The sequence below is a fragment of the Schistocerca americana genome, chromosome 2, assembly GCF_021461395.2.
Source record: "Schistocerca americana isolate TAMUIC-IGC-003095 chromosome 2, iqSchAmer2.1, whole genome shotgun sequence".
Taxonomy (NCBI): domain Eukaryota; kingdom Metazoa; phylum Arthropoda; class Insecta; order Orthoptera; family Acrididae; genus Schistocerca; species Schistocerca americana.
The window spans coordinates 548,235,368-548,260,335 of NC_060120.1; the positions used below are offsets into that span (position 1 = coordinate 548,235,368).

Here is a 24,968-nt window from a genome sequence, read left to right on the forward strand (position 1 = left end):
TTGTCCCATAGCGCTGAGTACTTAACGGAATTCTGTTACTCCATTATATTATGTAAAATTTTTTGCCTGTAAACTAATGTTGTTGTAATATCGAAGAATTATTTATGCTCTACGCGGGTTCACTCAGAGGAGTTTCTCTATGTATGTGGACTTTATTACAGTAATGATCGTTGGACGTAAACTCAGGGGTGGTTCAGTGGACTTTGGAGTATCGAAACGCATAATATTTCAAGAATTGATTTGATTTTAGTATGCATATGATCAATAACATAGAGAACATTTCAAATTAAAATGAAGATCTTGAATTATATATACTCATGACAGAACGAAAATTTTACATGATATAGAATTTCCAGTTAAAGAAACATAATTAAGTGTATTATTAGATCCATAAACCTGTGAAAGATGATTACTGACCTGTAATTTGCGTGATTAAAAATGATTTTTCTTGTATTGTCGGCGAAGGTACAAGAACAAATTTCCTTTTGAATGAACTTCATGGAATGCAGGAATAAAGAATCTCGCCTTTTTGTGTTATTAATTGCTGATTTGGGTAGAGACCCATAGCACTAAATTATATTTTAGTGGAGAAAGATGTAAATGTGAATACAAATTACAACAGTATGTCAATGTCACATTCTGTATGAAAATACAAAACTGTAGTTGCCAACCAAGACATCGTTTGCGTGTCCATTTCCTTGAAATCATATAGACAATATCACTGTAGCACCACCATACGCATCAGTAACGTTTTCCAGAGTGAAACCTATATCTCTTACAAAGGCAGATAACGCTACATTTTAACATTATCGAGAAGTATGTGAAAAAAACGGATTCTAGCAACTGGTATGAATGGTTTTATACGAATTGTTTAAATTATTAGAATACTTAATGGTTCGTGTATCTAAAGAATGACAAGTTACCTAAAGTTCATTATCGACAGCAACAATTTGAGTACAAAGCAATCCAATTGCGAGCATATTGTGTACTATATGTGGCTTAACTGGAGAAGGAACAAGGCTACGCTTAAGTGAAAAGCACGATAGCTTGTCTCGTGTAGTTCTCTATCTGTCTGAAATGTTACACGATCCCATTTCCAGTTGAGCATTAAGAATTGTTTCCGGGATGGTGGCTTCAAAAACTGTCCGACACCAATGACCTCTATGTCGATGGATCGTAAACCCTTAATCTACCTTCCTCCTTTCAAAAACAATCACCACATTCGTAGCATATCCTTAGAAGTTTTCTCATTCCCCCATCTAATACTACTTCAATTTAAATTTCTGTATAAGCAATTGTTTGGTTTCAGAACTGTGCCGGTCGGTGTGGCCGTGCGGTTAAAGGCTCTTCAGTCTGGAACCGCGTGACCGCTACGGTCGCAGGTTCGAATCCTGCCTCGGGCATGGATGTGTGTGATGTCCTTAGGTTAGTTAGGTTTAATTAGTTCTAAGTTCTAGGCGACTGATGACCTCAGAAGTTAAGTCGCGTAGTGCTCAGAGCCATTTGAACCAATCACAACTGTGGTTCCACAATTATGGTACACACTGTAGTTGTAATCCTAGCTACAACTCTGATGATAGGCGTAACAATTCTCCCTCCTTCACTTCTCCTGCACTGAAGTACACGAGGTGGCGCAGTAGTTGAGACCTTGGACTCGCATTCAGCAAGAGCGATCATATCCCCGTCGGGACACAGAAATTTTAGAATTTCCGTTTATCACTAAAATCGTTAAAGATAAATGGGCAGGAGAATCTTTTGAAGAGAAAGCATCATATTTCCTTTTAAATCCTTGTCCAGCCGTTGCCGTGTCTAGCCCCCTTGTCGTCGACTGGAACTTAGATCTTGACTTTCCTTCCTTCCTTCCAGCAGTGTTACAACAAAAGCCTCTTCGTAAAATGAAGAACAAACCGCCTTCAGTCTCAAGTTGCGTTTATTTACTGCACTATGCATTTCGAGCCCTGGAGGCTCATCTTCAGGTACTTTTTAGTGATTTACATCAGGTTTTTTATTTGTTTGCCTGTTGATATTACATTTTTGTGTTACAAGATGGTATATTGTAGATATAAGTTTAACAGCGTTAAAAATAAGAAACCAACTTACAGTTTAACATTGTATGGTGTCTGCTTCTGTTGTGCAGTTGATATACGCAACACACATCTTTAATTTTGCTGTATATACTGGGATATATACATAGTCACACACTTTTTTGCACATTGTAGTAGCAGAAATTTGGGGAGAAAAATAACTGATGATGGTCGAAGTAGAGAGGATATAAAATGTAGACTGGCAATGGCAAGGAAAGCGTTTCTGAAGAAGAGAAATTTGTTAACATCAAGAATAGATTTAAGTGTCAGGAAGTCATTTCTGGAAGTATTTGTATGGAGTGTAGCCATGTATGGAAGTGAAGCATGGACGATAAATAGTTTGGACAAGAGGAGAATAGAAGCTTTCGAAATGTGGTGCTACAGAAGAATGCTGAAGATTAGATGGGTAGATCACATAACTAATGAGGAAGTATTGAATAGGATTGGGGAGAAGAGAAGTTTGTGCCACAACTTGACCAGAAGAAGGGATAGGTTGGTAGGACATGTTCTGAGGCATCAAGGGATCACCAATTTAGTATTGGAGGGCATCGTGGAGGGTAAAAATCGTAGAGGGAGACCAAGAGATGAATACAATAAGCAGATTCAGAAGGATGTAGGTTGCAGTAGGTACTGGGAGATGAAAAAGCTTGCACAGGATAGAGTAGCATGGAGAGCTGCATCAAACCAGTCTCAGGACTGAAGACCACAACAACAACAGTAGCAGAACGTAAACATGCCAAAAATTCTCGTTCATACAGATGTTCTACTTGTAAATATAATCGATTTTCTTGTTTCACAGAAGATAATATGATATAGTATTACTAGTACACAGGTATTATTAAAATAATTATTTGGCACCATGTTGTAGGTTGTCAGCTGTTTGTATTATTATAGATTTGATTCCTCAGAAAAAAAATAAACTTTTAAAGGTGTAGAAAAAATTGTGGCTGCTAAACTCTGTTTGTTCACTCAACAAGTTTTCGGAATATTTTTCTTTGTGTAGCATTATTTCTAACTGTTCTAGTAGATTAAGTTTTTTACTGTTGGGTTCTGTGTGAAGCACAGCTAGGCTGTTGTGGATGTCGTCAAGTCTGTGTTTATTAATATACAAGTGGTTAGCTATTATAGATTCTTCAAAATGGTTTAGTCGAAAGGCGTCGGTGTGTTCTTTATACCGTGTGTGGAAGGTTCTTCCAGTTTTTCCTACGTAAAATGAAGGGCAACTGTTATGTATTCCACTGTGTTGTGTTATTGGATTGTTTGTGTTCACTGTGTGAGGTAAGTGGTATCCAATACTAAAATATGTTGCAACAAAAAAATGTAATATCAACAGGCAAACATCTAAAAAACCTGATGTAAATCACTAAAAAGCACCTGAAGATGAGCCTCCAGGGCTCGAAATGCATAGTGCAGTAAATAAACGCAACTTATGACGAAAGTAAAACAGTCGTGGACGAAACACTGAAAAACAATGGATAAAATTAAAAAGCATCTTCTACGATATGTTCAACCTAAACTTCTGAATTTGTGTGGAGTTTTCGCTGTCTTACCTGATGAAACAGAAACATTTGACGTCAAGCAGTGAACGGGAAAATAGTTTCTTTATTAAAGGTTGTATATCAGCCCACAATCTTGCGCAATTTCAGTGACATCAAATATTAAAACATTCTTGTAGTTGAACAATAATTCCTACATTTTACTGAAAATGTTGTTTTTTCCCCACCAGAAGCAAACATAGTGAAAAGCAGTTTTAATGAAGACCTTACCCATCACTTTATTTTATGTTTTGGGCGCCTGTTCCATGTTCTTAGGAAACATTAGTATTTTGTCTGGGTACTGAAAACTGTAACATTCACATTGGTTTTTAGAGTTACCGAACGAAAAATCCTCCTTCCCACTTATCGACTTGTAACTCAGTTCAGACATTTATAGACCAAGCTACTACAAAAATTGTTACGGTACACTGCCACTGCCGACAAAGGAACTTCACAAATGGCACGCAACACTTGTAGCAGCTGTTGGTATGCCTCTGTAGTATGCAACCTATTCTGCCCCCCACGCGTGACTCCTTAGGTGTCTGCGCGGCAGCCGGCGAGCAGCTGTTGCTAACTTTCAGCCCGCGACCTAAATCTCTTCCCGCAGGAAAACAGCGTCTCTCAACGGTGTTTCTTTTTTTTTCTCGAATACGATTAGGTCTCTCATGTGAAACGGGTAGAGAAGACAAGGCAGGATCACTATTCGCTTTCAAGCTCCTAAAAATCCTAACGGTCACCACTGTCATCAGAATCACGACCTTGCTTATGTGATTAACTTTTACATGTTACTCTATCTTTTTCTTGGTCTGCCTACGTTTCTTATCGTATTGCTTGGACCACTTTAGGCAGTCTCAATTTCTCTAAATTTTTGAGCACATTAAAGCCAACAAAGCTCGCATCGTCAGACATAGTTAAGCACTGACTTAATTTAGATCCCTCCTTACATTGTTGTTTGAGATATAATGGGACAAAATATTAAAGGTTTTTAGGTACTAGGATTTTTGTTCTCCTTAACTTTGGGAATGCTTTTTGAAAGCATCTTGTAATGTCCTTACATTCCGGTCAAATCACTTGAACGTGTGACGTGTACCAGTGGATTTCGGAAGCATGGCTAACTGCTCCGAATACCGCAGAATCGAAATGAAAAACACGTACAACTCACTACCGAGAGTGGCTTAAGTTCAATGTTTTCGATACGGAAATACTAACCAATAAAAGGATTGAAGCTGGTGCTGATGTTTTACGGAAATAAATGTTTACACTGGGTGAATAATTCAGTTGCCTGAACATCGATAATTTTGAAATAAAACGATTGCCAGTCCAACTGACAAAGCTCACAGCTAAATCAATTGGTTAAGCAGTAGGATATGTAATCATGTAATATACGATTACATGTACAACGCTTTTACTTAATTTAGTATCATGACTGCTGATGCAAATATTCCCTGCGGTTGCTGTTTGTAATCTTGAGAGAACTTTCTTCATACGGTAAAACGTACTGAGACCACCGTAACATTGAAATGACCGCGAAGACGACTACACAGAAACGTCGCACTACACTAGTACTTAACTTTCACAAATTTATTTTTAGATGAATTCATCATATCATAAAATTAAATCTTTCAAAATCCTGTAACTCATTAAGAAATAGCGACAGTCGATACAACTCTGGAATAATGGATACAAGCAATCAACACCGTAATGATATGGAAATAGAAGCAAATTTCTTTCAATATTTCCTTAGTGACATCATTCAAGTTAAATTAAATTAAATAATTACTTTAAAATAAATGAATACTAGGCTGAAGGCCTGTTATTATGAAAACTGGCAGTTACTTAGTTTAAATTAGGTCGACAATTTTTCGAAGCTACAGAATTTGATATGACTATTAAACTCTGTTATATGCTTATGATAATCGGGCATGCAAATAGGAATCTTGGAATGAGGAACATATCCCAAGTAATAATGACGTAGGCCAATAATGCCACACATAATCTATACTGACACCAAATACTATAACAGTTTTTAGAAGGGTCATTGAGATTTACAGTTTAAGTTACTGATGACTGTAAGTGTCACTCTTAGAGGCTCGTGATGCTGACGTCGTCGAACGTCATCTGTTGGTTGGCAGCGAGTTTGGAGGAGAACAGATCCACATCCGAAGTTTGCAACAACTCATCAATATTGTGCAATAGCATAAATGATCGAAGCTCTCTTCCCTGCCCACTGTAATCCACAGACCAATGGGCAACCAATATCAGAATCCAAACCTAACTTGACAGGATGCAAGAGCAGAACAATAATCTCCTCCAACAGGTGAATAAGTTCCAGTCAGAACACAGCATTCAACAAAACTGCAAATATATACTTAGAAGACTCTGTCTAACTATAAATTTCAATTAGAACTACACGCTATTTAAGAGAACAGTATTGTCACTTATTTGCAGCAAAATTTCAGCAACATAGAAAACAAAACATTAAGAAAAAGACTAAACATATTTAGCATAAAATTTCTTACACATTATTCAGTCTCACTTGCACTACTCATCAATCGGTTGAATCGCTCACTTATGATCTAAAAGTTTGAGAACCACGAAAGCGAAAGTCATCATCCTGTATCATCTCACTACACTACACAGTGTTCAAATAACTCAGTAGTACTGCAGTAAAAATATTAGTCAAAAGATCATGTGAGAAAACAAACCACTGACAAATCCTCAAAATATGAATCTCTGCATGAAAAGTCACTACCTATTCGTGATATCAAAACAACGTTAAGAAAGAACATACTTAGCTCAGCCATGAAGTATATACATAGAAGATAAATACAGTAACGAACGTACAGGAAGCATATCATGACAATATGGTAACACGTGCCAAATGGGAAACGACTATTCACATTTCTCATCAAATATCACATCTAAGAACACTAAACACTTCCTCGTCAATCATAATATGTTAAAATGTTGCAGATACTCCAACCTCATATATTCAACATCTGTCTAGAGAAGAATCATACAGAACCATGAATATTTTTTCACCAAGGTAAAAGAAATGTCATTACACATAAAAGATGTATAAATCTTCCATGTGAAATATGCAATACGCGTAGAAGAAAAATTACATAAAACTTATGACAAATGTCCCATCAACAAAGAAAACCATGACACAAGGGCAATTACCCCGAAGACAATATACAGTAACTGCCAGGCTACACAAGACATGTCAACTAATCCACAGACAAGAACACTGAACACTACACACTGAATACAGCAAGAAGGCGGTACCACATTTTCTCCTACTGAGATATTAGCTTACCTCATAAATGAAACATATACAGCCCTCTTCCAATTAGGCTCTACATTTTGGAACTGAAACATCCTATCAAGTTAATCAAAACGTATTGTCTGTAAAATCACCCACTTACAACTCGACAACATCCAAACGGATTGCAACATCACTCTGAATCTGGGCCGGCCCTAGAAAACCGGCATTTGTCCCTTCAACCAAGCTTTTTGTTTGAAACTTTTATTTCTTGGGTAATGTCAGAAAATTATAGTAAAGAAAATGAAACAGCGCCCTTTTTTCAAGATTTTCTTTAATTTTCTCAGTTTACATGAATATCATCTTTTTATTTCACTTTCATTCTAGCACTTTTAGATGAGACAAACTCTTATAAACCTCGTATAAAGTAATGAGCGGGCTAACTGTGACTTACTGCAGTCATAAGTAATCTAACATGCCGCTCTTGTCACATTGTAGTTCTCAAACATTATTTAACTTTTGGAAGAAGGCTGGCTGACGGCTCTGCTTTTGTGACCAAAGTGCAGAAAAAGCTACAAAACTGCCATCATATTTGGAAATATGTTATTAAAATTGCACTTATGAAGAGCATTGACAATATACGGAGGAAGGCAGTGGTTCAGACCATTAATTGGGTGCAAGGATCTTTTAACTTCAAAATTTCTTCCATGTTTTGTACGCGTTCTGATAGTGTAGAATCGTATACGCTCATGTAGTTTCCTAAGAAATCAAATGTGTCCGCGTTATCTATGGCACCACAACTTATATACTAATGAAAAAAACCGCAGCGTCACCAAGTATGTGATGTGCGTGATAAGCTGGAGATGGTAGACGTCTTTCTGTATCTAAAAAGCTAATGTGTATTCAGATTTCGGGCCAGTCGCATAGGAGAGATAGGCGCTAGTAGCGTCGCTATGAGGATGCAAATCAGGTTTGCTTTAGATACACTCTGTAACAGTCGTGATCCTTAGTTACCTTTGAGATTGGACATTGTGAATTGAGTTCGTCAACAATGCCTTTAAGGCAACAATGACGGCATTATCCACACCTCACTGGGTTTGAACGAGGTCGTTTAATATGGCTACAAGAAGCTGGATGTTCCTTCTGCGATACCGGAGCCACTGTAAATGATCGCTGGAGGCTATGCTCACGAGAATACGCAGTTGCGAAATGACCGTACTCTGAATGATCACGTGACACTACCGAGAGAGAAGATCACTGAATTATGGTCCTGGCGCAACTCACTGCATCTGCAGCAGCAAGCTGAGCAGCAGTTTGGATCATAGTGACACAACAAACTGTTGCGAATTGGTTACTTCGAGGACAGTCCCGAGACAGATGTCCTGTAGCGAGCATTCCACTGACCACAGACACCATCATTTGTGACTTCAGTGGCGTCAAGCGAGAGCTCGCTGGAAGGGAGGATGGATGCTTATTGTGTTTTATGATGAAAGCGGCTCTGCTTCGGTGCCAATGATGATCGTGTGTTGGTTAGAAGGAGGACAGTTGAGGTCTTGCAACTAACGTGTCTGCGTGGTAGATACACTGACCTACACCTGGAGTTATGGTCTGGGGCTCTATTTTTGACGACGGCGGGGACACTCTCGTGACTATAAATTCAATGTATTTAAATTTTTTTCAATTTTAATCTGATATACGAGGGCTGTCCAGAAAGTAAGTTACGATCGGTCGCGAAATGGAAACGACTATGAAAATCCGATAAAGCTTTGCAAAGATGTGTTGGGCAGTGTCTCTAGTATGACTCTAGGTACAATTATGTCGCTCTTTTCAATCCTGAGCTCTTAGTGAGCGCGTAAAGATGTTATAGAAAATAGTGTCTCCCGTCAAGTACGAGGGCCTGGTGAGAATTTTTCCCTGAAGCTATGCAACCAACATTACATAACTGTCGTGTGGTTTCTTCTTCAAGACAATTCTCATCCTCATTCTGCAGGGGCAATGAAGATGTTCCTGCATCGTTTCAATTGGAAATGTTTGGTTACCCACAATACAGCCCGTAAATGTCTCCCACTGAGTTTCATCTCTGCTCAAACGAACCGCTGGCTATGAAGACCACATTTTGGCACAGACAACGAGCTTTAGGCCAGAGTAGAGAATTGGCGGAAAGCACTGGCGGCTGCCTTCTATGATGAGGCTATTGGAAAGTTGGCACAACGCTACGACGAATGTCTGAGTCAGAACGGCGACTACGTAGAGAAGTAGCTGAAAGGTGTAGGTAACTGTTACAAATGAAACATTTCTGATTTTCACTGTGATTCTCATTTCGCGATCAATCGTAACTTACTTTCTGGACAGCCCTCGTATATTGTGTTTCATAACAGAATTCGTGTTCTCAGTTTGGCGCAGCTTTGCCACAGGAAACACGAAAGCGATCGAAGACGTCCGTCTTCTGGTCGGCTCCCGATCGTTGTCTGAAGGAGGCTAGTTTTTGATTACGCAAAGGCTTCTCTTATTGGGAAAAGAATAACTCGGATTCCTTTACGTAATCAGTATGAATTTTATAATTACCTAAGGGACCTTTGACAATAAACAATAAAAAACATTGCATTTGCAGATGAAATCATTAATAAATGGGGCAGCTATGAGTTGTACAGAAGACAAGGAGCGACCTTCTGCCTACGACCAGGATGCCGCAGTATTCTCTGTTGCAGTAAAGGCTGTTTGACATTTATAAAAATAATATGACATGGAGGTAAAAAGGAAAAGAAATGTAATAAGAAATCTGTTAAACACTACATATATTCAAATAATTCCCACAAGCAATTAGGGGTTATTTATAAACAGTACATAAGTAATTTTCTGACTGTATGGTGCGATTAGATTTCAGCCTGTCCTGTGCTAGCTTCTTGGTTCATATGGCTCTGAGCACTATGGGACTCAACATCTTAGGTCATAAGTCCCCTAGAACTTAGAACTACTTAAACCTAACTAACCTAAGGACATCACACACACCCATGCCCGAGGCAGGATTCGAACCTGCGACCGTAGCAGTCCCGCGGTTCCGGACTGCAGCGCCAGAACCGCTAGACCACCGCGGCCGGCTGCTAGCTTCTTGGTTCACGTTTTTGTCACAAATTACAGTCATTACCTTTCTCCTGTCTTTGATGCAATTTTTGCACCGTTCAACACCTTCATCACAATAACTTGCCGATTTACAGTATCGAACATAAATTACTTGAATTTTATTAATTAATAACTGTTGTCTGCACGCTGGCAAGACCGCTCACTTTTATGGCTTAAAGACGACCTTCTTTACGCTTTCACATTACAAGCAGAAGTACGGTAAATTTTGAAGATCTACAAAGGTGTTTTATTTTACATAGATCGAATCGGTACGCTCAGTTCAGCTTTTGTTAAAATGTTTCTTTGACTGCGCAATCGATGTATCAGCGTTCGAGCTAGATTCGAGTCTTTACGGTAACGTAAATTATGTAAAAACAAATCTCTTTCAAAGAATAGGTCCCATCTCATAAGTTGATCATTTAACACACAGCTAGGTTAATGCCTTTCCAAGGGTATTCGCAGCTTTCATACGACGGAAAGCCCAGTAATCTTGCTTCTAACGTGTCTGTGTGGTAGATACACTGATCTACACCTGGAGTTCTGGTCTGGGGTTCCATTTTGCACGACGGCAGGGGCACTCTCGCGATTATTCCACGCAACCCGAGTGCAAATTTGTACCTCAATCCGGTGTTTTGACCTGTTGCACTACCATTCATGAACAGCATTCAAGGGGGTGTTTTCCGACAGGATAACGCTCGACCACATAACACTGTTGGAATCCAACAAGCTCTAGAGAGTGTCGACAAGTTGCCTTCCTCTGCTTGCTCACGAATCTGTCTCCAGTTGAGCTCGTATGGGAAATTATCGGACGACAGTTCCAGAGTTAGCTACGAACAGCATTAACTGCCCCTGTATTGACCTACCAAGTGCAACTGGCATGGAAGTCAATCCTACAAACTGACATCCGGCACCTGTTCGACAAAATGCACGCACGTTTTCATGCTTGGGGAGACGCAAAATTCTGTCAGTTACACCAGGTATTAATGTACCAGCATTCACGTTTGCAATGTCTTATCTCACACCTCCATAAATCTGTGATCTGACAATTTAATCACTTAAATAGATTCCCTAGACAAAAGTATTCACGAAATTTCATTGCTCTACAACAATTGTTTTTTGGTGTTGCAGTTTTTTCCGTCAGTGTAGTTGAGTTTTATACAACTGTATCTAGACTCACATTGAAAACATTTCGTTTCAAAATGTCGTTTGCGTGCAGGATCAAATCTTCTGTTGCAAAACGTTTTCTTTTGTCTTTCGGTTCACCTGTGCCGCCAATCGTTACAGTCAAATGTGGTGATATTCCAATATTTTCTCTTGGGTCGCAACTGTCTGCCTAAATAGTATCCGAACCATTTCTCAATTTATTTAGTTCTTCCAGTGAAATCTTAATATTGGCACTTACAACGTCTACTGTGGCTTTCCTCTCCTAAAGCCCAATGTAATGTGAGTTTATTGCAGCTAATACCTACGGTAAATTGAAGACATAAAGACATAATGAAATGATTTCAAATACTTCTGAATGTCCATTAGTTGAATAGAAGCCTCCGCAGTCAAAGCCAAAAGCCTTTTGTAATCCGGGCAAATGCTTAGCAAATGGACGCATCTGTCCACGCAGACTATCCCTTTTTCCGATAGCCCTTAAAAGGACGATCCACTATTTTGTTTTCGAACATCTCTCTTTGGGGTCTAGAAGAAAAAAAAATGAAAAATGGCAATAATTTTTGAACAAGCGGTTCGTTCTTAAGTACCTACAACACAACAACCTTAATCAGGTATAAGTGGACCTATCTAACGACGAATCTCGTCTCTGTGAATCCTGATCCTATTAACTAACAATTAGGGATCCTCAGTCATCTCCACGTCCTTCTGACTCCCCCGACACTATTGGTTTAGCGAGTGACGCAGAGGGAACAATATATGTCCCTTTTTCGCAGCACTGAGTTTTTCGGTCTTACCTTCTCCTTTTTGATAACCTGATGTAGCACTGTAACGCTTTTTTCCATTCGGGTAATTTGTTAAGTCTTAAAACTGTGTGATGCAACGATACAAATACGTAACGTGCTACACAACCACAGAATAACGGAGAGCGTGCAGCAGGCTATTCAGCTCGACTGACATCTGAGTACTACTTATGACTAATGAGTACTACTTATGACTAATGAGTAATGATAAACCGCAATACAAAAGAAAACATATTAAGTTTCGGAAGTAAACATTCGCACGAAGACAGCAAATTCATTGCTGTAATATCGGCTTCACAAAACTTGTGGCTCATATCAGACGCTAACCGAAAGAAGCTCAACTGGCCAAATGAAAGTGAAAGCATAAACCGTTTTAAAATGAACGAAACATATGTATTTTTGTCTACGATATCGTCCTAATTCTGTAAAAGGCGAACATCATTTTGAAATGAAAAGAAGAAGATATGAAATAGAAAAACTGTAGATGTCAATTAATTAAATTTTTATCCGGACGTAAATTGAAAGCTGAAACTAACCTAAATTCCGCCCGAACAGGCCTTGAAGGGCCAACGCCACCGACCGACCGCTGTGTTATCCTCAGTCCACAGGCGTCACAGGATGCGTATGCCGAGGGGCATATGGTCAGCAGACCTCTCTCCCGGCCGTTGTTAGTTTTCGTGACAGGAGACACTACTTCCTTATCTAGTAGCTCCTCAATTGGCCTCACAATGGTTGAGTGCACCCCGCTTGCCAATAGCGCTCGGCTGCCCGGACGGTCACTCATCCAAGTGCTAGCCAAGCCCGATAGCCCTTAACGTCGGTGATTTGGCGGAACCGGTGTTACCATTGCGGAAAGCTACCCGACTCAAAATTCGTGTTAAGACACTTGTCTCTTTCACTAATGAATCTGCATTAATACTTAAATTATTTTAATATGAAAGTAATCAAAATATTTTAGAAGTTTCAAAACAAGCGCTTTAGCTAAGTCACTATGCGAACCCAGAACTTGGCGAGGGGCGAGGTTTTTAAGATCCGTAAACGAATACTTGAACGTATTACATAACATACATGTTCGATATGGCTAGAAATAAACTTCTTTCATAATTATACCCTTTTACTTACTTTGATATTAAAAAAAAACTCTTATACTTCGACTAAAATCTGATATCAGTTACGGAAATTAAAATTCGACCAAAAATATTACAATACTTGCGTATATGTAAAAATAATATTTACTGCTCTGCGGTGTCTGATGGATTGGTCGTGACATTTATGTATAGCTGTAGTATTTTGCATTAATTTAATAGCTAGTTAAATATCCCGCGGATTCAGACTGGCACTGCAGCGCTCACGCCTTTTATTCAGAGCCATACGTGCAGATTTTGAAACTTGCGTTCGATTTCTATTTACACAGAAGAGCCACAGAAACTCGTACACCTGTCTAATATCGTGTAGGCCTCCCGTGAGGCCGGCCGGAGTGGCCGCGCGGTTCTAGGCGCTACAGACTGGAACCGAACGACCGCTACGGTCGCAGGTTCGAATCCTGCCTCGGGCATGGATGTGTGTGATGTCCTTAGGTTAGTTAGGTTTAATTAGTTCTAAGTTCTAGGCGACTGATGACCTCAGAAGTTAAGTCGCATAGTGCTCAGAGCCATTTGAACCATTTGAACCTCCCGTCAGCACGCAGAAGTGCCACAACACGACGTTGTATGGACTCGCCTAACGTCTGAAGTAGTGCTGAAGGGAAATGACACCATGAATCCTTCAGGGCTGTCCATAAATCCATAAGAGTACGAGGGGGTGGATATCTCTTCTAAACAGCACGTTGCAAGCCATTCCAGATATGCTCATTAATATTCATGTCTGGGGAATTTTGGACTAATTTCAGTGTTAACGGGTCCAGTAGAGGCGTAAAGCTTTGTGTTGTGCAGCCAGCCGTCAAGGGTATACGAGTCGGCCTTCGGCTCCGAAAGCCCATATCGATGATGTTTCGTCGAATGGTTCGCACCCTGACACTTGTTGATGGCGCAGCACTGAAATCTGTAGCAATTTGCGGAAGGGTTGCACTTCTGTCATGCTGTAAGATTGTTGTGTCGTCGTTGATCCCGTTCTTTCAGGATCCTTTTTCCGGCTGCTGCGATGCAGGAGATTTGATGTTTTACCGGATTCGTGATATTCATGGTACAGTCGTGAAATGATTGTACGGGAAAATCCCCACTTCCTCGCTCCTTCGGAGATTCTGTGTCCCATCGCCGATTATAGCACCACATTCAAACTCACTTAAATCTTGAAAACCTGCCATCATAGCAGCAGTAACCGATGTAACAACTGTGCCAGACACTTGTTGGCGTATATAGGCGTTGTCGACCGCAGATCCATATTGTGCCTGTTTACGTATCTCTGTGTTTGAATAAGCGTACCTATACCAGTTTGTTTGGCGCTTCAGCGTAGTAGGCACGCCCCAGCCCAGGGCACTTGCACCCGGCTTAGCCACCACTAACGCCGGCCCTGCACTAAAATTTTACATTCAGAAATCACTGAGTAAGACACATGGGCAGCTGAACTGTTGGAAATCTCCCTCGAACACTGGCTCTCAGGATTTAGTCAATAATGTTTCGCAAGAAAAACGTCATCTGTTTTTCATTATAATGTCAAGACAGGAATCTAGTGGTTAGTTTCGGCTGTTGACATCACCAGATCAATCTTTACGTACGTTTCTTCGAACACTTTGTATCGTTTAAATTTACTATGGTATACGAGGGTGTTCCTATGAGTAAAATCCGATTGGTCGCGAAATGGAAACCAGAAATGCTTTGTTTGCAACAGTTAGGCACACTGAACACCGTTAGCTGCTTACAGGCGTTGACATTCGTCAACGGGGACTGATGAAAATGTGTGCCCCGACCGGGACTCGAACCCGTGATCTCCTGCTTACATGGCAGACGCTCTATCCATCTGAGCCACCGAGGACACAGAGGATAGCGCGACTGCAGGGATTTATCTCTGGCACGCCTCCCGTGAAACCCACATTCTCAACGTATTGTCCCGCACTACATTCGTAGTGCCCCCGCCCATTATACTCGCCGGTCGCGGTGGTGTCTGGCACGCCTCCCGTGAAACCCACATTCTCAACGTATTGTCCCGCACTACATTCGTAGTGCCCCCACCCATTATACTCGCCGGTCGCGGTGGTCTAGCGGTTCTAGGCGCTCAGTCCGGAGCCGCGTGACTGCTACAGTCGCAGGTTCGAATCCTGCCTCGGGCATGGATGTGTGTGATGTCCTTAGGTTGGTTAGGTTTAAGTAGTTCTAGTGCTCAGAGCCATTTGAACCATTTTTTTAGCCATTATACTCATTACTCGCGGCAGGTTGCCGATTCCCGTAAGAGTTCGGGCGCTGTTTGTGCATTTGCACTGAAGAAGAAGATGGTCAAGCGGCCGGTGAGCTTTAACTATTACATACTAAGATGGTATCTGCTCTTTCGGACATGTCCGAAAGAACAGATACCATCGGTGACCATGCCCGAACTCTTACGGGAATCGGCAACGCGCCGCGAGTAATGAGTATAATGAGCGTGGGCACTACGAATGTAATGCGGGACAATACGTTAAGAATGTGGGTTTCACGGGAGGCGTGCCAGAGATAAATCCCTGCAGTCGCGCTATCCTCTGTGTCCTCGGTGGCCCAGATGGATAGAGCGTCTGCCACGTAAGCGGGAGATCACTGGTTCGCGTCCCGGTCGGGGCACACATTTTCATCTGTCCCCGTTGACGTATGTCAACGCCTGTAATCAGCTAACGGTGCTCATTCTATTGTAATTTCATTCTAACGAGCTGCATGGTCACCGGTGGTATCTGTTCTTTCGGACATGTCCGAAAGAGTAAATGCCATCTTGGTACATAATAGTTAGGTACACTTTCCAGAAACTTCTAGGCATAGTCGCCACTCCAGTTTACACATTCGTCATACCGTTCTACCAGAGTTCCAATACCCTCGGCATACCAAGCGAGATGGCGCAATGGTAAGCACACTGGACTCGCATTCGGGAGGAGGACGGTTCAAAGCCGCTTCCGGCCATCCTGATGTAGGTTTTCAATGATTTCCGTAAATCGCTTCAGACGAATTCCGGGATGGTGCCTTTGAAATGGTACAGCCTACTTCCTTTCCCATCCTTCCCTAATGTAACGAGACCAATGATCTCGCTGTTTCGTCAACTCCCCCGAATCAACCAACCAATCCTCGGTATAAAAGGCTGCGGCTTGTGCTTTCTTCCGATTCTCTACGCTGACCTGCATCTCGCTGATTGGGCATTCTTCATAGCCAGCGGTCCATGTGATGAAAGAGGAAAATCAGAGGGAGCCACGTCCGGAATGTATGGTGGGTGATAAAACGGTTCCCATTGGAAAGGCTGCAGGAGCATTTTTATTGCCGCTGCAGAGTGCGGCCAAGAATTGTCACGAGGCAGTAAATGCATGCCATTCACTCGTATGTTATGTGGGCTGCATGAAATAGGTGCCGGCCGCGGTGGTCTCGCGGTTCTAGGCGCTCAGTCCGGAGCTGCGCGACTGCTACGGTCGCAGGTTCGAATCCTGCCTCGGGCATGGATGTGTGTGATGTCCTTAGGTTAGTTAGGTTCTAGGGGACTGATGACCACTGATGTTAAGTCCCATAGTGCTCAGAGCCATTTGAACCATTTGAAATAGGTGAAACGACTCAGCAGGCACTTGTAGTTGGTGGGGGCAATTCTTTCTAGGCATCCTTACGTCCTCGCTGTGGGATCAGAACTGAAAAGAGCGAGATAAAGCGTACTAGAGACACTGTCGAACACAACTGTGCAAAGCGACATCGAATTTTCACCGTGGTTTCCAATTAGCGACCGATCGGACCTTAATAAACGAATAGCCTTAGTACTTCGGTCGCAACGCACTATGTCCGCAAATAGAGCTTTAATAAGATGATAATTTAATTACACAAATACGCTAACACACAGAACAGAATTCGCGATTTATAGACAGATAGCGCACTGAACTTCCCTCCCTTATGTTATCTTATGACCGTGGCTGCCTCAAGGATACTAATCCCACTGTAGGTGGAAGAGCCTACATGGGATATGGAAGGGATAGAAAGGAAATACTGGCAAGCTGAAGGTAAAATAGGAACTAATCTGATGAAAATGTAAAACGTTTATAGCTTTAATCAGATTAGAGAACTATGTTTTAGTTTTCTTTATTTGAAAGTTCTTGCCCCTAGACTATCGCAAAAATGAAACCAGTTTTTTTGGTTCGTAAAAGCACAAAATAAATTGCTACCTGCTTAATAAGAACAAACGAAACTTCACAATAGCAGGTTATTACCTGCAGAATAAATGATTGTTCTATTGTCTGCCGTAGTCTGCCTCCGTAGCTGCATGGACAGCATAGATGTCTACTTCTCAAAGGACCTGACCTCGATTCCAGAATCTGTCAAGGATTTTTCTTGTATCGGGGGATGGTACGAAGTGCAATCGACCTCGTGAGGTCAAATGAGGGGCTGCTTCATAGAGCAGTAGCAGCTCCAGGATATGGAAAGTCGGCAAAACGGCCGGAAGTGCGGTGTGCTGACCACATCCGCAAGGCGGAAGTAGAAGTGAAGTAGAGAACGACACAGCGGCCGGTAGACATCCCTTAGCCTTAACAGCGTGGAAGAGGAACTGTTAAAAGATTGTCTGACGTGATCACCTTCGTCTGCCGGTCGTAAACGGTTCGACACAGAGTTCTCAGGCCGTAGCAAATTAATCAGCCTCTTGGGGCGGAAATTTGCAAATGGCCAGGAATGTAATGGAGGTATAACTCGGTCCCTATCATGGAACGCAACCTACATCATTACAGGTTTCAGGGTACCCCAGTTAATAAGGAAACTGGGAAAACTGGACAGGGTAAACAACTATAATTAAAACAGATTAATGTTTAATGTGATATATCATACGAGCTCTCTCCCAGAATTTGCAATCATACAGGCGAGACCAGGCTTCACTGGAAAGGTAAGCTACAGACATACAGACCCAGTAATCAGTGAACGCAGAAGTCGGCATATAAAATTATCCAAAGACCTTAAACAAACCAATGATTTTAAAGTGCTGTATAGTGCTGAATTTTTGTGAGGAGATGCTTAACACATTACAGAGAGAGCTGAACCCATGAGGCAGCGGCTAAGGCAACAAAACGGGGTGGTTTAGATGACGGCTTACCACAGGGGGGACGCTGTCGTCTCACTGCAAACAGCAGAGTGTAGCTACATTATCCGTTTCCAAACGGTGATGCCTATGATCGACCGATATTTCTATCTCAAATTTCTGTCTCTTACTCAAAACCATAAACAGACGAACTTTCACCTGAGTCGAAGTGGTAAATGCGGAGAGAATATCGCGGGCTCGTGGAAGTCGTCTTGCTGCAATTGTTGGTCCCAGAAGCAGCTGACAAACTGACGATGGAGCGGCTGCACTTTGAATTCTTATGAGTAGTAATCCACGCGCAAACTAAGTTGGCACTCGGCACGGCGGCTGATGGGAGCGACTTTGAATGGTAAATTTCTTTATGGTCGCTCCCATCAGCCAGCACGCCGAGTGTCAACTTAGTTTCTTTGTATAGTGCCATCTTTAGTGGGGCAGGGGAGATGTGGCAATAGTCAAGGTTTACTGGCCGGGATTTGCAGCACATACAACTATACAACATCTTTCGTCCACAGACGCTTCTCATTCTTTCTTAACTGCAACAGTGTTTCTAGCTCTGTGACTCTTCCACGAAGAGGAAGAGTCGTTTGGATTTCTTACTGAATATAACAGTCGTTGCCTTCTTAAGCAAATAGTCAAATCAATTAAGAATGATCGCATCCAAATTTAGACTTCCCCTCACTGTTCCTCACTATTTCAGGAATATGTTACGGTCTCCGCCGTCTGAGTTTTAATCATTGGCAAATTTGCATTTGATGTTTGGAGGACTTGAAGTAAACTTAGTAACGCAGTAACAAGTTCTACAATGATTACAAATGTGTCCGTAAACTTTAATGATATGTATTGATTTTTAATTATCTAGGGTTTTTTCGTCTGTTTGTGACCTCTCGCGAAGAAACATTTGTGCGTTCCGATGCGTGACTAGCATTGCTAAGGTTGTGGCGTTATAAGACGCATTACAGCACTACAATACAAACCCTGCATTGCCAGAGTATTCATTTTGCCGGTTGTTAATCAGAAACGAAAACAAAAAATTAATTTTGTTTGTACTGAAGACTTGAAAAAATTTCATTCTAACGTGTTTGTGGAAACACCTTTGAAATTATGAAACAGTTGCGGAACGAAAAATGCATAATGTACAAATGTGTTAGCAAAGTGTCCAAATTAAGATACATGACCCCAGGCAGTGTGTGTACGCTGAGTGAAGCGATATTGTAAACGTCACTTAGGTAAGGCCTCTCCATAATTCTATAGATGGCTGGTGTTTTCGCCTAAAGCTGTTGGCGCTTTGCAGTTCTAAGCTGTCAAAAGCACTACAAAGTGTCAGTGATTTTCTTAATTTGTCTCGACTGTACGAGGACCTTAGGAGTAAAGAATAAATACATTAATACTGCATGCAATTATTGACGCATCTCGGTGTTTATGACGTCGCATCTCTTTAATTATGTGTCGTACAGTGATGTATTGGAGTAGGTATATTCAGCGGCATGTGTGGATATTGCCTGCAAAATGTGTTGGAAACAGAATTAGTAGAAAAGAAGTAATAAATTTAAACATCAAACAATATGCGGCAGTTTATACGTCATATCTCCTGATCTATGTGTCATACAATGATATAATTTTGCAGGTATGTTCAGCGGCATATGTGGACAGTGTCCGTGAATCGTGATGAAAATAGAATTAGTAGTAAAGAAGCAATAAATTTGAACGTCATGGACAATGCGAAAGTTTTTCACACCTTGGTGCGTTTATGACGTAATATCTCCTGACGTATGTTAGTTAGGTGGTTCTTAACCCAACAACGGTTGTTGCCTAAGAATAAATCCCAAATGGCTCTGAGCACTACGTGACTTAACTTCTGAGGTCATCAGTCCCCTAGAACTTGGAACTAATTAAACCTAACTAACCGAAGGACATCACACACATCCATGCTCGAGGCAGGATTCGAACCTGCGACCGTAGCGGTCGCTCGGCTCCAGACTGTCGCGCCTAGAACCGCACGGCCACTCCGGCCGGCCAGTTTTCTTGGATTCACTGAAGTTACGTGCCTATTGCTGTAGCCATTTTAATTGAAATTGTTGGTTGGGAGCTGTTTTAAAATGTGTCAAACTGAGTGTCAGCTGGTTATTAGGCACGATCTGTCGTTGGGGTGTTACAGGATGGGCGCTGCGCTGCTACTACTGCAACTCCAAGGGTAACGCCAGCTGCGGGGACCCGTTCTCTCCTGAGGTGGCCAATCTCGTCAACTGCTCTCGCCCTGAGCAGCTCTGCGGCAAGATCACACACGTCGGTGAGTGGACGTGCCAGCTCTTCAGATTACACGTATCTTTAAGCCAAAATGCAATGTTAGAGTTAGTTTAGGGGTGTTGCTCTACCTTCTCCATGTGCTCCTTCGTTGATGTCACGATTGTTGAAAACTAATTTTAAGCAATTCCGTTAATGATAGACTCATATGAGCACATCAGCCATCCAGGAATACGATGGAAACAGCGCCTCTTGGTCACCGAGAATGTTGAAATAAACATCCTGCCCGATGTTCGTAGTAATCTGAATGACCGGACGCAAGTAATATTAAGAAAAACACATTCAAAAACATCAGGCAACCACCTCGGGCCTGGACTACACCCTCTTCGCACTGCAGTTCAAACGTCTAATTAGGGTGTAGGTGTAGGTGTAGTCAAGGCCTTTGCAGCAACTGAAAAGATGTAAGATCGCGGTTCTTCGGACTCACTGCGTGCCGCCAGTCTACTACTGTGCAGTTTGTTAGTTGCCGCAGTGAAGATGTGCAGCTTAATATGTTGCTGTGAGCAGTGGCCTTTTGCATTGTACCCGACCCCCAAATGTTCCTTGCATGCGGTTCCCTTTTCTCGGAAACTGTTTGATATGGGCATGTATTCAAAGGCAATAATTTCTGTCACTTTTGAAACCGATTGTTATTGACGAGGAGCGATACTTGTCTCTATTCCCTATCGGTTAGAATTTTTGTACGATCACTGCTCTTACATGGCTGCGGGTGGTGCACCATTCCTTGTAGACACGATGGACAGAGCGAGCTGGTCAGTATATCGGGGAAACCTCTTTAAAGCTTCTGTCATACGCCCATCCATACACAATAGTGCCATCCTTTCACGCCTCCTTGTCGGCGCTGCTTCCATATAACCGACTCACACATAAACAACACGACCCTTCCATGAAATACGTCAGCAGCGTTGGGCCACAGGACAGTTTGGTGGAAATTCTACACGTCCTGCAGCGCTTCAAACCGACCAGTGTATTCTTAAAGGTTCCAGTGAGCGTTCATCTACGGAAGACTCATATTTTCAGGTGAAACAAATCTTATACGATCATTAATTGATGAATGGAAATGCAACGATCACTAGTAATTTTTCATGGCAGAGTACTCCCCCTCCTGCTCAGGAACACACTAGTTGCTACAAGAATTCCAATTTACTTACGAATGAACCCACGATTTTTCCTGCAATTGAAATTGACGAAGACAACTGAAACGCATCCTGTAGGAAATACATGGGCTAATACACAGCCTGATTGTCCAGTTTCACTTTTTCGGTCACAACTCATTTAATAACAGAAGTCTTACGTTTACAAGTTTTAGGAGATTGGTTTGTTTACATAGATATATTTGCTATTCATGATAAGTCAGTAGGTGTTCTTCTAAATTCTCTCACTTCGAAGTGTGCAGTGAATAGAAGTAAGGGAAATGATCTGGCCAGCAGACGACAAGAAATCGTACGATATCCAGAGTTACTGTAGGGGCTCGCTTCAGTGTCACAGCTTGGTAGTGGTGTGAAAGATATCTACTGTACGTCACTGTGCTGTTTTCACGATGAAGCCGCTACTAGCACTCTTGTGTGTTACTTAGGACTCTGATTCGGACTGTACTTTGGTTTACGATACTGGTTACCTATCATGTCACGGGTACGCATATGGATTCGGCTGCATACATTTCCAGAACTGTGTGCAGTGCTTAAACAGCGCAACTTTGCTACTACTATGGACTGAACTCTTCGGACGGAGCCTTGGTGTGACCACTACGGATCTCCACTACGACGCCATAGTCTTCACATTGAGAACTGTCATCTGAGATACGAAACTCCGTGATCTTGTCCTTCAAGTAAAAGGTGTTTTGGATACGCAAAACACATAAAAGACTACTTTAGTTGAGGATACTGAAAAATTCCGACTCTATTTAACAAAATCCAAATGAGCGCCGACGATGTAGAATGTGTGCATGACAAGTATGCCTCAAATACGTAAACTGTTGTGTCCTACTCTTTATTTGCGGCTGAGGCAAATAGTTTTCATAGATGCAAGAGATGGTGGGGCAGGATTTTAGTTCCCTAATCACACAGCGTCTCTTTATCACAAACTCGTTGTTGCAGTCCAGTAAATTCGTCTAATTTCATTCTTTATTAATTTCCCTTACTTTTGTGTTTGGTCTGATATTTGTCCGTATAAACCTATGACAATATCGTTTAGACAGAAAACTCATATAAGATTTACATTCAGCAGGACAGGTACTGGCAACCTGTTTCGCAAAGAATAGACTGACAATCAGAATTTCAGAAAATGAGACACTTTTATAATATTTTGTTTTAAGAGATGTTATTCCATCCTCATTATTTTAGTTTGGAATTGCGTTTTTATGCTATTACTGCTATATTTCTTTAGTACAAGTCCCTGATGCTTCTCATTTCGTTTGTAAACGAGGATATATTTATCTTTTGTTAATTTATTTTTGATACTCATCCACTTAATATGTATTTGTAGTTTTATTAGAAAATACTGTGATAGAACATTTTCTCAAGTGTCTTCGGAGCTGTAAATTAGCGTGGCTTTCAATAAAGGATACCGGAAAGCAGACGGTACATCACTTGTTGATTTCCATCTTGGGACTTTTGACTGACGTTTGTTCAACGATTTTCATGATGTTTCATCAGCAGTAGTTACTAGTATTGGTAAAGATTCATCCTCCATTGCTGGTGACGGAAATTATGTGAAAATGCCAGCAACCAGTGCAGAAGAAATGTCAGAAAAATAATTTAAAAACGTCCGCCGAAGATCCGGAGGTGATATGACGACAAGTGGTCACGAACGCCTCAGTAATGTTGTGGTAGACTGTGTTTTCGTCTTCTCACCAATGGCGCTCAAGCGACATTAAATACATGGACACTTCTTTACCGCTTTTGAAACACCCCAGTTATTCTACGTTGCTGTGTAAAATTTTCAACTCTACCATCTCTGAATTTACATAGGTCACGTTAATTCAGACCTTTCCGTGAGTTCGCCAATTACGTCTCATCACGAATTCCGAGCTACTTGATGTTTCCACATATATATTTTCTTCCAGCTTGGCGGTTCTTCCGTACTGTTCCACAGTGATCGATACTGTTCTACTATTTAAAAGATATTTCACTGCAGCTAAATATATTGTAGGCTTCCTTGTCCTTAATTAAGGAGTCCTCACGAAATAAACACTTGTTTCATAGATTTTTGTATTTCACACAGTCAGGAGATGCTTGGAAGATATCAAGGACTGTGTTTTGAGACTGAGAACGCTGTAATTTTAAGTGGAGGATCAGGAAGCAGCCAGAAATTTCTGGGAAACGATTGATTCATTAGTTGTTCCTGTAATATGCTAGTACTACAGTTAGAGGATGTCCAGACCTACCAACTAATATTTTGAGTATGGTAGAGCCTTTGGTAGACAGTGACAAACTGGATGTATTGCATTGTTTTATACAAAGAATTGTGGCATGTTTGTTGGAAGTGAATGGAGAAAATATGGTGCTGGTTTATGAGGATAATTTCAGCACCAGTGAGGTGGTTTTGATAAAAGGGTTATTAGTAGCCAAGTTGGACTTTCTCAACACAAACAAATTTGAAAGGGATGAAGTGTGGAACCCTACTACATACAAAATGGCAGTACATCTGCATTTTGTGAGAAAGCACTGCATTTGAAGCGAAAAGATAGAGTAGTTTTGGAGAAGCTTCTCACAAGGTTCCAATATTTGTTCAATCCTAGTGGACCATTGCCAGTGACATCAAAAACATGACACAGAATCATTATGTGGGACAAGTCAGCTGTACAGAATACTTCATCATTCAGAGTCAGTAATGGACGAATTTATCAATAAGTAGTGGAATGATATTATTGAAGAGAGTAATAATCGTTGGGGAGTAGTAGTTGTCATTTTACTCAAAATATCGTCAGATGGCACGAAAAAACGCGGGCCGTGTTGCAGTTACCGTTATTTAATTACTAGAACAGTTTTGGATGCTATACTACACTTAATATGACAGAAACAATAGCTTGGGTCAATGCAAGTGCATTTTCACAATGTATTTAAAACGTGGTTACCAGATGTTGGAAGTGGTACCGGATGGCTGGTGGAAGACTGCGTTTACCATTCTCTGGGGACACTAAAAATATCAACAGATGTCACTTGTGCTTAACGATGTGCTGGCAACATTCAAAAAATTGGTACACAGAGTATCGAAAGTGTTGAAATTATACAAGTGTATGGTCAGCTTAGATAACATGATTTTTTTTCCAAAGACTGGAAGAGATTGTGCAATGGATATATGAAGTGTTTAACATTCAGCAGGTGATAGACGTTACGTTGATTATCAGGTAGTGTCTTTTTCCTAAAATGGATACGTGCACTGTTTGACCTTCTCCCACTATAGACTATAAAACGATTACAGTCAGATTTAGGATTATTGAATTATTATTGAAACTTTGTGAGGGATTTGTTAACATTCCCAGACCATTGAC

The 24,968-nt window shown here is 41.3% G+C and overlaps 1 protein-coding gene across 1 annotated transcript in view; it reads left to right on the top strand.

Moving 5' to 3' along the window:
- The window catches only part of LOC124595199, a 105,863-nt gene that overhangs the window by 22,159 nt on the left and 58,736 nt on the right, over positions 1 to 24,968 (top strand). Inside the window, exon 2 of the mRNA XM_047133835.1 lies at positions 20,331 to 20,462. Coding sequence (XP_046989791.1) covers positions 20,331 to 20,462 — 132 coding nt within the window. The remainder of the gene's footprint in view (positions 1 to 20,330; positions 20,463 to 24,968) is intronic.